General features: G+C 40.4%; 1 protein-coding gene across 6 annotated transcripts in view; it reads left to right on the forward strand.

Moving 5' to 3' along the window:
- Nucleotides 1-13549, forward strand: part of NUMB (NUMB endocytic adaptor protein) — a 101754-nt gene that overhangs the window by 78989 nt on the left and 9216 nt on the right. For 2 of the 6 annotated variants that reach the window (XM_073638858.1, XM_073638862.1), the window contains exons 5-8: nucleotides 2216-2248; nucleotides 5527-5601; nucleotides 7994-8134; nucleotides 11084-11287. In XM_073638858.1, coding sequence (XP_073494959.1) covers nucleotides 2216-2248; nucleotides 5527-5601; nucleotides 7994-8134; nucleotides 11084-11287 — 453 coding nt within the window. Of the gene's footprint in view, nucleotides 1-2215; nucleotides 2249-5526; nucleotides 5602-7993; nucleotides 8135-11083; nucleotides 11289-13549 lie in introns of all 6 variants that reach the window. The other 4 variants (XM_073638860.1, XM_073638863.1, XM_073638859.1 and 1 more) reach the window with 3 other exon arrangements.

The following is a 13549-nucleotide window of genomic DNA, read 5'->3' on the forward strand; positions in this document are numbered from 1 at the left end:
ATGTTAAGGTATTGCTGGACATGTCTTTGAAAGATTGACATGAACATGTTAGTAGCCTGGACTGTTGAAATCCTGCTGACTGATTCCCTTTTAATGTTGATTCGATCCTCCTGACTCTCCTGTGACTTTCCTCTTGCCATTTGAGATAATTATAGATAGATAAATAATTATGAGCCTTTTTTTGCCTTTCAATGTGCCTATTCTGGCAAGAGCTTCCAGGGGGAACTTCAAAGAAATATGTGAGCAGCATAAAAGTAGACAAAAGCTGCAAATAATTTTGCTTTAAGATTAATTTTTATGCATCTTACCAGGAATTCTGTCCACTTCTGAGCTTAAAGGTTAAAAGATATCAAAGTTGAAGAAGCAAACTATGTGCATTGGTCATCCCATGAAGTGGCCTCATGCTCCAGATTGACTGATCTTCTGCTGCCATGTTTCACTGTGTGTGTGGTTGTTGGTTCTGGAAGAAATGCCTCGTGTCTCACCGAGTAACTGATTGAAAAACAGTACAGGAGTTCAGCCATGTTGTAGAGATCAAAGCTGCGGGGTTAAGGTGGCCATGCATATGCTAGAGCAGTCAGCTCAATAGTTATTTTTCCTCACTCCTCTAAAAGGCTATATTCACATGTTGCGTTCTTTGCTGCTGTTTTTCAGCAGTTAAAACCTGCTCTTTTGGTAGTAAAGAAGCTGCTTTCAAAAAAGGTTTTGCTGCTACGTTTTTTCCTTGATCCCAAAGTTGAGCTTTGCTTCCACCACAGAAGCATGAACAATGCAAGGTGTTAGGTCACCAATGCAAGACATATGTGAAACCATAAACCATTTTTTTGGAAAAAAGGACAATTTGATCAAATTATTTAGTGGAAAAAGATTTTTATGTCTGAAAAAAATAGTGACTATTCTAAACAAAAAAGTTAATGAAAATAATACACAATTACAAATGCAGCAGCAGGGGGAGGTGAATTGGTGGGGAATAGTTTACCTAAGACATTAGCAGAGCATTGAGTTTGTAGAACACGGTTTACTTTCACACTTTCGTCAGCCAATGTTTACTTTACACATATCACTAATTTTAATTAAACTGTACTAATCCTAACTGCCATTCTCCGGTGTGTAGACCAAGACATTATAGTTTAAACTTGGGAAAATCACAAAAATGTTTTTCACATATTGCTGTACCTGGCTTTTTTTTTTTTCACTAAAAACGCAGCAAAACCTGGTACCTGCATTTTTGCACGTACCCATTGCTTTATATGGGTGAAAAAACGCTGAAAGTGACATGCTTCAGTTTTCCAATTCAGTCAGGAACAAAGTGTGTGCATGAGATTTCTAAAATCTCATAACTTTTGCTGCTACTGTAAAACGCAGCTTTTAATTTGCATAAATACTGCAAAAATGTAACTTGTGAACATAGCCTAAACATGCATGTTTAGCTTGGCTGAGCTTGCGTGCATGTTTCACTGGGGAGAGGGGAAATAAGCGGCTGCTAGGCCACTCTAGCAGCTGCTTATTGCTCACGAGAAAAGCATTGGGTATGTTAAAATCAATGTCCTAAGCATCCTCTCCTGATAGACCCCCAGACATGCTGGATAATTGACCTATACTTCTGAGTAATGTGTATGGGCACCTTTTTTTTTAGTTGTGGATCAGTGTAGTGCAGTTTTAATAATTGAAAAAAAAAAATGGTACCACTGCTGATTTTTGCAGACTTGTTTCATTGCATTAGAAAACTTCTTGAAGGCTTTTATATATTTTATTTTAAATTGAAATATGGATAAAACTGCATCTAACACTGCTCGTGATGCAATTTTATTAGGTCTTTAGTGTGAACCCACAAAAGCCTCGCGTCCCCACTGATGCAATGAACGGGGTCTAAAGCGAAGATGGACATGACATGTTCATCCATAGCAAAATCTCAGGTTGATAATTGTGAGATTATTTTTCCCTTGTTGCATGGGAAATTACAGGGTGACATTTGATGATTTGGTTGTTTTTTTATTTTTTCCCTTCCTTCTGGCAGCTTTAGTCTGCCTGCCACCTTTAACCTCTTCTTTCCCAAGCATGGACGTAGGGAGCGATGTCATCCGCTTGCTCCTTCTGTGTAGCGCTTACTAATACTTTGCTGTGCTATTTGATGCATGTTGATTTGAAAACCTTGAGAGACTTGTAGCTTCCAGCAATAATAGTGCTCGACTTGTCCCCTCCCCTGTTCCTCCAGGAAAGGAAATTCTTCAAAGGCTTCTTTGCAAAAGTAAGTCCATTGCCATCTGTGGTTAAATTTATAAGGAGTTACACACTGGTAGTAAATGGTCACTGTACATAGCGGCATGTGCCTTCACTTTGTGATTCCTGTGGTATAACCTTGTATAGACCTGGATTTTTCTTTAATACCTTATTTTTATATAAATTTTGACCTTAGAGGGATGGGCAAGAAACATTAATTATGGGATGAGGTCAAATAATGGTGTTTTGCATTCGACTGATACATTTTGATTTTTCTGATTTTAAGAAAATTTTAATTAATTTTATTAAAAAATATTAGTGATCCATTCCCTATAACTCAGGTGTTTGGGTCTGTTTTGGGGTCCTGGGCAGTCATATCTGGAAGACTATGGCACTTGTGGGATGTCTGTACCAACAAGGGTCCCAAGGACAAAGTGGTTATGTATCTCTGCACCTTTGTGATCTGTGCTAGGCTGTCCATGCAAAATTACTGTCTATCTGAAAAAGACTAATCTTATCAGAATTGTTCCTTTATGAGCAGGAGTGATCCAATAAGGAAGGGAACTTTAATTCCCTGCCTTAAGACAGGCATGAGACACCAATTTTGGAGGGGAAGAGGCTGAGGTTGTTTTTCTTTTCGCTTTCTCTAATCTTACAAATGTGGGAATTCTCTGTCCCCACTCTCTTTAACTTTACTTATTGCCCCACTGTGTGATGATTTTTTTTATTTTTTTTTTTTTTATTATATATAAATGCCTATAATCACTTTACAATCCTCCATCTCTTCCGTCGTAATGGCCATGTTTGTGGCTTGTTTCCCCCCCCCCCCCCTCTTAAGGTTGTTGATCCTCCTATCCCCCGCCTCTCCTATCCCCCGCCTCTCCTATCCCCCGCCTCTCCTATCCCCCGCCTCTCCTATCCCCCGCCTCTCCTATCCCCCGCCTCTCCTATCCCCCGCCTCTCCTATCCCCCGCCTCTCCTATCCCCCGCCTCTCCTATCCATTTTTTTAAGAAAACCAGTTATATCACTGCATATTTGACTCGACTAGTTGTAGTCCTCCTTTACATGCCCACGCTCATTAGTTTCTTTCCGCTGTAATATAAGGCCTAAAATCAACCTAGATTCTTGCCTACCAATCTTTTCTGGACTTTCTCCAAATTTACCAATGAATGTTGCTTGTGCTGATTTAGACATGATTACTTTTGACGGGTACAAGTTGTGGGTTCTTGCCTACATGGTAATAGATCACGATTTGTCTGCAGGAATTCCAGTGCGGGACGGCTACAGCTATGGTGATGGCTTTGTTCACTGTCAAAATGGCATTTAGGTGTACTTGTTCCTTTCCAAAAGTGATTTATATGAATTCAAGTTTTAAATGTAACTATAATGAATAAGGGTAATGCGATGTATTTACACACAGCGCTAGTTCTGTGCTTTCTTCCACGTGGCTGTGAACCACATGTGGTTTTCTAGTCAGAAAAAAAAGCATGCGAGTATACCTGTGTTAGAGTAACCGTCATTTTAATTTTTGCTTTCATAAATCAATAGTACATAAGATATATATTACAAAGTGGCTTATTTTAATATCTGAGAAATCTGCTTCTTCCTCTTCCTGGACTGATCTTTCACTTTTAGTTCATGTCTAAAATTAGTCAAGACATATTTTCCCATTACTGAGATTTGAGATGACAGTTGGTGCTTATAAGGTTCTATGGAGAAGGGAGGAGCTAGAGGCAGAAACTAACTGTCATCTCCCATCTCAGAAATGGGAAAATCTGTGTTCACCGAAGATAGATTTTACACCAAAATTTGAGAATGAATGATCAGTCCAGGAGAAAGAAGCAGATTTCTCTGATAAGATATATTACACAATTTCTTATTTTCACATGTACTATTTATTTGCGGGGGAAAAATAAGTAAAACTACGGTTGCTCTCAACTAATTCTGAGCTATGCGCAATTCAGACATATATGTTTCGCGGTCTATATACAGGTCATAATGACCGGATCTAACTTTGTCAAATATGACTAAGGGCTGTTAGATGGGAGCAATCATGACTCTGGCCCAAATTGTTAATCACCAGGAATGCAAGTGGGACGCTAGTGGAGAAGTGCTCTCCTGAAAAAATTAATCAATCCCTTTAATTTTGCTAAATTTTTAAGCAACAGCAATTATTGCTGTGCATTACTCCTCTTCAGTTCTCCCCTGTTCTGGCTGCTTGATTGACAGCAGAGATGGAGGCTGCTGTTTGTAGATAACGGAAATCTTAACAGTCAGGGCGGCACTGGGCAGGGGTTATTGAAGAAGCGCTGTTGACTGCATGTGCACTTGCAAAGCCCGATGCACTTGCAGTCTTTATTTTTATAATAAAACAAAAAAATAATCTGCAATAAAACAGAACAGGAATATGCAGATATTGCTTTGTCGAACAATTATTATACATTCCGTTAAGGAATATTTTAACGGTCTACTTTTTTGTGTTAATTTTATAATAAAAATTTAAAAGCCCATGAAATTAACCATATTAAGTCCTACCTCCCGTTAGACCAAATAAGATTGTAGTGCAGAAGCCCGCAGTATAATAGTTTCTTTACATCACGATTTTGCTCTTAATAGCCGCACAGAGCGGCCATGCTGTCTCTTGGGTTTCCATCTCAAGTGCTGTACAATATAAAGTTATTATTATTGCAAAATAGATTGGATGCCAGATTGACTTCAGATTATATATTAAATTGGCCTTCACTTAAAAAACAAACAAAAAAACAAACAAACCCTTAAATAAGTATAAGTTATGCTCTTGCAGGCATGCCATCAGATTTTGTTTTTCTTTTTCCTGAAGCTGTGAAAATGTCTCTGGCTATCCTGGAGATGTAGCATTGAGTATTAAGTGGTTCAGAGTTTTTTGCCTAAATGCCATTTTACAGTGTGGTACCACGATTTATTTCGATGAAGGTACCAGTGGAGTAACTCCTTATTCATGTGTGCAGTCTCCTAAGTCTTAGTAGATTCCTCCCCATCCAGGTAAAGAATTTTGCTGCAGAATTCTTTGCGCTCTCAAGTGTATGTTGTAGTCTCCATGTCCCTTGTCTGTCGAACAGTTGCCCTTCACCTTCTTCGCTGCGCTTTTTATGAACTTCTCTTTTGCTTTGGTGAATGAATTGGCATGGATCTTGGATACATAGGCTTCTAGAGGTTTTTCTAGATTTATTTTGCTCACGTTGTTTCATTCTAGGTCTGCAGCAAAAGATAAGAGACTTCCCATACCCTTTTGTAAGATTCCCTTTTTTCTTTCTGATATATTTAAGACTGGAAAGAAGGCAATCAAGGCGGTCCTGTGGGTTTCAGCCGATGGACTTAGAGTTGTGGATGAGAAGACAAAGGTATGAAGTTGCTAATGTTTTACATTAAAGGAGCAATTAAAAGTACTTGGATATTTCTCAATGTTGATTTTCCTGAAATGTATGAATTGCAAGATGATCAATTATGGATAAGGATTACTATTTTTTTTACTTTTTTAACAGGAGAAACGGTAAAAGAATTTACAATTTTAGTTGATTAAAGTTTTTAATTCCTTTGTGTCTAAATGGTATCTACAAATTCACTGAACGGTGGCAGCTACTGAACATAATTATATTCGGGGTGGCAGAAGTAGACTTGGTCAGATGGCTGTATGAAAAAACTGGTTAATCACTAACACACAATGCTGATGTGATTGGCTGTGTGCGCTCATGCTTATTACATACGGATGCAGGAGTTGCCGTGAAATGGACCAGAATATCGTCACGGGGATTCCTCGACAGAGGCCAGAAGATCGTGGCGTCTGGTTACACGAACTCTTGCACTGGTTAGAACTACTTCGCCATCCTATTAAACAGTGCAGGTTTTCCTTGATCTGTCATTGCAAGGGTTAATCAGTTCTATCTCTCTCCTGGGGCTCTGTCCTGAATAATTGTGTCAGCTGTTGTGTTGGACACTCCCTTCTGACAATTCCCAAGTGCCAGTGGCCAGCATATATACCAGTGATGGTTACAACTTCCTGGTTTGGTGAAGGAGAGTTCTGAATTGGTAGCAGTCTTTTGGTGTAGTTTTACAGGCGATATCTGCGTAGATTTGGTATCGTGTTTATCCTAATCCTCTCCCATTTGGCTTACTCTCTCCTACTATTCCCTTGAATTCCACTGTTGATTTTTGAGTGGATTTGTATGATTGTAGTTTTTCTTCGATCCCTGTCTGTTTACTCCTGTCTGTCTGGTTAGTGATTTCCAATACACTCCAGCCTCTCACCTCCCTGGGTGGTGAAGGGAACAGATAAGGGTTAAGATGGAAGCATACCAAGATACAAGACCCCAGCGTCTCCACCATCTGGGCTAATCTGGGGGACAGGGATAGCCTAGGGTGCCCTTAGTTCAAGGAATTGCGGTAGGTGCCCACAGTCCCTTGTCACTACGTGACAAATATTGCATACAGCAATGTTTTCAGGGTGTGTTTTTTTTTTTTTACACGCAGATCACACAAAGACATGGTCAATGTCAAGAAACTAGAGTTGGAGCTTAATGATTAGCAAGACCTGGTCCAGTGGCCATGTCAGTAATCTGCCAGCTGGATATGACACTGCAACGTGACTCTGCACTAGGCCAACTAATCACACGAGCTGTATATGCTGGCAGGTAGGTTACCAGGTCTCCCATCCTTTGGCCACCCACAGATTACAGATGTGACTATTGGACCAGGTCCTGTGAACAGATTCAGACCATCTCTTAAAAAATAAATAAATTAAAAACTCATCAGAACGGCTCTCTTCAATCACATTGGTAAGTGTGCGATCCGATTTTCAAGAGGACCTGTCACGTGCTCCAAAATTTTTTTTTTTACATACCTTGCGGCGATTCTGCGGCTCTTTTCCATTTTGCGCTGTCTCTCTCCATTGCAGAGATATTCACATTTGCTTTCAGAGTGCGGTATGTGAAATCTGAAGACACACCCAGTTGCACTACAATCAGAGTCTCCTAAGGGCATGCGCTTACACTCCTCCCTCCCAGATGTTTCCAATCACAGCGCGGCAGGTCTAGTCTCAGATGCAGCCGAGCTGTGATTGACCGTATCTGGGAAGGAGGGTTCAAGGTGCACAACCCCTCAGAAGACTGAAGAAACGCCCAGTTGCACTACAAGCAGAGCTTTCTCATACTGCGCTCCAAAAGCAACAAATGTGAATTTCTCTGTAATGAAGTGACGCAGCACAAAGCGGAAAAAAGCGTCAAAGGACAATGTATTTAACTCTTTAACACAGAAAGCACGCGTCCAGGATGGCAGCAGGGAAGCCAAAATTTCAGAGCTTCACTCCAAAATAGTAATGGATGAGAATAATTAATGCACTACAAGCTGCTCCATATGTTTGGCTGGACACTTTATGACTAATACTATATATATATTAGATTGGTTTCTCACCCAAAGCAGTTTTCAGAGAGCTGCCACATTTATCATGGTCAGTTTCAACAGGTTTTTTTTTTGTGTATATATATATATATATATATATATATATATATGTGTGTATATATATATATATATATATGTGTGTGTATGTGTATATATATATATATATATATATATATATATGTGTGTGTATGTGTATATATATATATGTATATATATATATATATATATATATATATATATATATAATATAATATATATATTTTTTTTTTTTTGCTACTTTTACATATACAAAAATAGTTCTGTTAATCTTCTTCTTTTTTTTTTTCTTTTGTTCCGTAGGATCTCCTGGTAGACCAAACCATTGAAAAAGTGTCCTTCTGTGCTCCAGATAGAAATTTTGATCGGGCCTTCTCTTACATATGCCGTGATGGAACAACAAGGAGATGGATCTGTCACTGTTTTATGGCTGTTAAGGACACGGTCTGTACTTGATTTATTGATGCTGCTTTCAGTGTTTAATAAAGGTGCATCCAGGAGCTGAGATTTGGTAGATGAGCTTTCTTAAAGGGACTCTGTTTGACCAGTTATTCTATGCTGATAACGCCTAGGCGCTCGTTGCATCATGGTGTGACCAAACATTTAAATATACCTTCCCACCTGCTTCTTTACTCTTTGCCCTGCTCTTGCTCTATGAAGCCAGAGCTGTCAATCAAAGAGGGTGAGGTAGAGATTAAGGGAAACCTAGCAGGTGGGAAGGAGTATCTAAGCGTTTGGCCCCGCCATGATGCACCGAGCGGCGGTACTCTGTTTAAGCAGTAATTCTGTGCTGACAATCTTTTAGAACGCTCGTTCCCGATTATTAGCCCATGCAATCACCTGATAAAAGTATTTTGCTTATTCATTGGGTGATCTGCTCATTTATGTTGTCAAAAAGAAAATTATCGTCATTGACAGCACATCATCCCATGAAAATGGGGAATTTGCCAGCACACTATAGGGACAGAACAATTGTATGAATTATTGATCTGTTCCCAACCGTTTTCTTAGTCTGTGTAAACAAGTCAGCAATTGATCGGCTGTGTATAGTCCATCAGTGCTTCTTAACGGACAGATTGGTCTAGATGCACCTCCTATTTGGAATAGTTTTCTGTAAAGCAAGCAGATCAGACTACGTAGCAAAGACCTGCTGACAGATTCCCTTTAATATAGAGAGCAGCATGATGTTGGGGCTGAGACCCTGATTCCAGTGAGGTCTCACTTACTGGGCTGTATTTTGCGATTTCAATAAAATTGTTTTATCAGCAGGAGATTATCACTACAGGACTAGATGTCTCATGTCTGCTGGTCCAGCTACGCCCCCACCACTGATTGGCCACTTTCTGTCAGTGTACACAGGAAGCATCCAATCAGTGGTGTGGGTGGGGTTATACACAGCTCGGCATTCTGAGCTCTGCTAGATCTGCAGCAGAGAAAAATGTGATTTCTATCACAACCGCTGCACCCAGTTGACTGATACTTTGTTGGAATCGGGGTCTCTGCTCCTACATATCTGCTCTCAGGTCGCATAGCGAATCTGCTGACAGATTTCCTTTAACAGATATTTGGTTTAGGCTTTATGCACACAAGCATTCAGGAGTCTTGTCTGGTATTTTGGGTGACCAGAATGGCCCAAGTCTGCAGCTTTGTTCCTGCCTTCAGAAATGGCAGAACCTTCAAAGACTCTATTGTAGCCATTCACATTCATTAGTACCCATTTATATTACTTAAAAAATGGATCCATCACAGTGGTCACGGTTCAGTTTTTACCGGCTCCTAAGGCCAGATTGCTGAGAAAATTGACTTTTTAAACACCTCAATAATGGCCAACTGCACCTGAAACCTGCCTTATAAGAGTGAGGTGTCAAGGTTTTATTTAAAAGGAAACTGTCAGCTTTTACAGTCACCTTTGGACATTATTTTACAGCTCGCATATCAATATAATCTTCATAAAATACTGAGTTATTACTTTTTTTAATCTTGTACTGGAGTTTCGTTCTGTTATAAAGCTTATTTGCACAGCCGGTGCCCTTAATTCCAAGCTCTAAAGGAGCCAAATCTTTTAAGTAATTTTACTTGTACATTTCTTACATCTTAAGCGCTCTCTGCCGGATCCGTTCCCAAATGCTCCTAACTGCCCTAAATACTGGTTCGGTTGTTGTTGGAACACCCAACAGTCGAACACATCTCCTACTTTCTTGCTCTTCGACTGGTTGAAAGCCCTAATCTACCCCATGTGTGGACCAAACTGGCCTGGGAGGCAGATGTTGGTCCAATGTCTGTCGAGCAATGGGAGCTTGTTTTGGAGACCCCAAAGTTGGTTTCTCTTTAGCTTTTTTGAGACCGCCAAACAGCTCTTCATCCTTCATCGTACATATTATATCACAGCCGGGGTGTGTAGGGTTCATCCCCAGCTCCCGGAGGTGTGCCCCAAATGTGATGTTCTTCCACCTTCTGTGGAGTTGTCCAGAGATTAGACGATACTGGACTTAGTTGGTAATATTTCTACATGACAGTATGGCGATGCCAATCACAGAGGACCCCTAGACCGTGATCAGTACTCGGTGACATCAAGACAGGCTGTTACTAGAGGAGTCCTTATTGTATTGTTTAGTGGTGTATGACTAGGCATGGTGGTCCCACAGAACACTCACCATTTCTGAATTCAAATCGACAGTGAATCTTTCCTTTGCTTTTAAGAGTATTTACATACATTGGGGCTGCCTCTATACGCTTGGCAAAATCTGGGGTAGATGGACCAGGTCCCCCCCTAACTTCCTGATCTGTTTGAGGCGGATGGTAGGAGGGAGTCTATCCCTATAGCTGGTGGCAGAGTTTTGAGTTTGGAGGTGGGAGTCACAGGCATCTCTTCCTTCTGATTGTCCCTGGGTTGTCTCGGGCTCCTCCTTTTGTCTCTGACCCTTGACTGGAGCTCCCCTGCAACAGCAGGAGCTCATCTGCAACGGAAGTTTTTTCTTATTTTTTTTACTTGTACCCAGGTCTGTGTAACCAGTTCAAAACCAGGTCATTTACCACCATTCCTGATCACACATTTTCCTTCTTTCTTTTTTTTTTTCCCCCGCACGTGTGGTTTAAAGAACTCTGGTGTCTGTGTGGGTTTTTTTTTTTTTTTTTAAAGCAGATTAAAATTTCTCAAAACACATCAGAGTAGAAAATGTTGCAGCTTTTCAGTATGAACACCAGTATGTTTAATATTGACAAGTTGAATGCATATTTCAGATTTTTTTTTGTCATTAGGAGAACCTATAATTTCTTTGATTATTCTAGGGTAACCTGAGTTGCATGAAGCCTGTGCACTGAGACTGTTGTTGTGCAGTTACAGGATTATTTCCATGCTATGGTTAATGATTACTTATGTCTTACAAATAACAGGGAGAGCGGCTGAGCCATGCTGTCGGATGTGCATTTGCTGCCTGCCTAGAGAGAAAGCAGAAGCGTGAAAAGGAGTGCGGCGTTACTGCCACCTTTGATGCCAGCAGAACCACTTTTACAAGGGAGGGATCATTTCGAGTGACCACTGCTACAGAACAGGCAGAGAGGGAAGAAGTCATGAAACAGATACAGGATACCAAGAAAGGTGCCGTTCTATTCTCTACCGTCACATCAGGAATCTTTTTTTTTTTTTTGCTTTTTTCCTTCAAAGAATTTGGACACCAACTAATAGATGGTATAAGGCTATGTGCCCACGATGCAGAAATGCTCCGGATTTTTCCTGAGCGTTTCTGCATCTCCCTGGCAGAAAAAACGCATGCGGATTGTACATGCGGATTGTACATGCTTTTTTTCAGCCAGGGACAAGCGTATGTCACGCTTTTTGCACATGTGATTTCGCATCACTTGGAAAGTGCTTGACAACTTGGTCACACTATATAAATCCATGCAACCGGCATGTATTTATATAGTGTGACCAAGTTAATAGTTAAAAAAAAAATACAAATAGTAAAAAATAAACAAAAAAACATTATAATCACCTTTTGATGGCCCCTGGTCTCCTTCTCCCGTGCGTCTGGTGTCTTGGGTGGCTCGTGGTGGTCTAAAAGGACCTTCCATGACATAATTTCATCTTGTGACCTGTCACATAACTAAATGACGTCATGGAAGGTCCTTTTACGCCATTGCGAGTCACCAGGGAGCCAGGACACACTGGAGAGAAAACCGCGGGCCATCAGAACGTGAGTATGTTTATTTTTTATTTTAAATTCTTTTTTTTTTTTTTTTTTTTTTTTTTTTTAAAAGGTACTATGGTACCCAGGTCTGGATCAGTCTCCTCTTCTCCAAACCCGGGTACCATCCACACATTGAATCGCTTAATATCTGCATGTGTACATGTAGTCAATGGGATATTAAGCAATTCAAGTCAATGGCGGCGAAAACGCCGCGATTACGCAAAATTAATGGTAGTGCTGCGGATGTTTCTGCAATGATAATCCACAGCGGAAATTTCCGCAGCATGTGCACAGCACATGCGGATTATCATTGGGGAACATGGCAGGCCTTCTACCAAGCATTTCTTAAGCTTAAACGCATCGTGGGCACACAGCCTAAGAGTAAAATCTGTTATCTTCTACTAAAAGTTTGCAAATTTTTAACTCCTTTTTCAACGTAATCTTTTCTGCTCCAGTTGCGACAGCCGCTGTTGCACAAATAGCAGCCACAGCAGAGCAGAAAAAAAGCAAATCTTTCAAGAAGTTTAGAAAAAAAACTTTACTATCTAAAGTTTTACTTAAATGGGTTTTCTGTCCTAAAGATAAGTCTGCAGTCACTTGACTAGATGTGTGCAGCCTTGCTCAATGGAAGTGTATTGAGCCAGGCCAGACATGTCTAGTTGGAACGTGGCCGGAAGTAAGCAAACCTCCAGTTGACGGCATTGGAGAATCCTCACAGCATGCACACTGCGCTCTGTGAAAATTCTCCAATGCCATCAGCTGGCGATCATTGTGGCTGCAGACTTGTACTCCAAGACTGGACAACCCATTTTTAAATGACTTTTGTTTTCATAAGCTGCAGGCTTACGGACCTTTTTTAACGTCCCTATAATCAAGTGGTCATAAATACTCATTCCCGATTTATAAAGGGCCAATGGGAACATAAGAGCCATCAACAGACACCAACAAAATGATTGTTCGTTAGCTGATTGCATCTTTTCTTTGGGTCTAAAAATGATGTTCAGTTGCATACACCCACCTCATGTAAAATGGATGTGCTGCTTATCATATGCATACTATATGGGAGCTGAATTATATTCACTATTGTACAGTGCTGGCAAAAAAAATCTTTACACTTGCACAGCAAAAAAAAACTTTACATATAAAATCCACATCATAATTTCACTTTTTAAAAGTGTACACAATGGGGGAGATAATAAAAAAACTGTGTAATATTAAAGCTGACTTTGTTGCAAATATCAACCAATCAATGCTCCGTTTTCACTTCTCTGGTCAAGCGAAAGCTGCACTGTCATTGGTTGTTATGTGCAGCTCAGCCAGTTTTGCTATTAGGTAGTCTTTTATTATCTCCCTCAGTTTTATATTATCTCCCACAATGGGTCGAAAGAAGCTTAAAATGGAAGAGAAATCCCGTGCCTTAACTCTGCTCGAGAAGTGGGATTCGGTGATTGCTGTAGCTAGAGATCTGGGAGTGTCAAGAGAAGCAATTTTCAACTGAAGCGGTTGGCGGCATCATTGCCTCCTGGGATGGTACCGCAGAGGAAGTCAGGCTCTGGCGCACCTAAGAAGACTTCACCAAGGACTGATAAGCTTCTGGAGCGTGAAGTGATGTCACATCTTTCTATAACTGCCGTTGAAATAAAAAATAAGTACCCTATGCTCCTCCAGAACA

This window comes from Phyllobates terribilis, unplaced genomic scaffold (assembly GCF_046119375.1).
Source record: "Phyllobates terribilis strain yellow unplaced genomic scaffold, ASM4611937v1 Scaffold_7__3_contigs__length_470593459, whole genome shotgun sequence".
Taxonomy (NCBI): Eukaryota; Metazoa; Chordata; class Amphibia; order Anura; family Dendrobatidae; genus Phyllobates; species Phyllobates terribilis.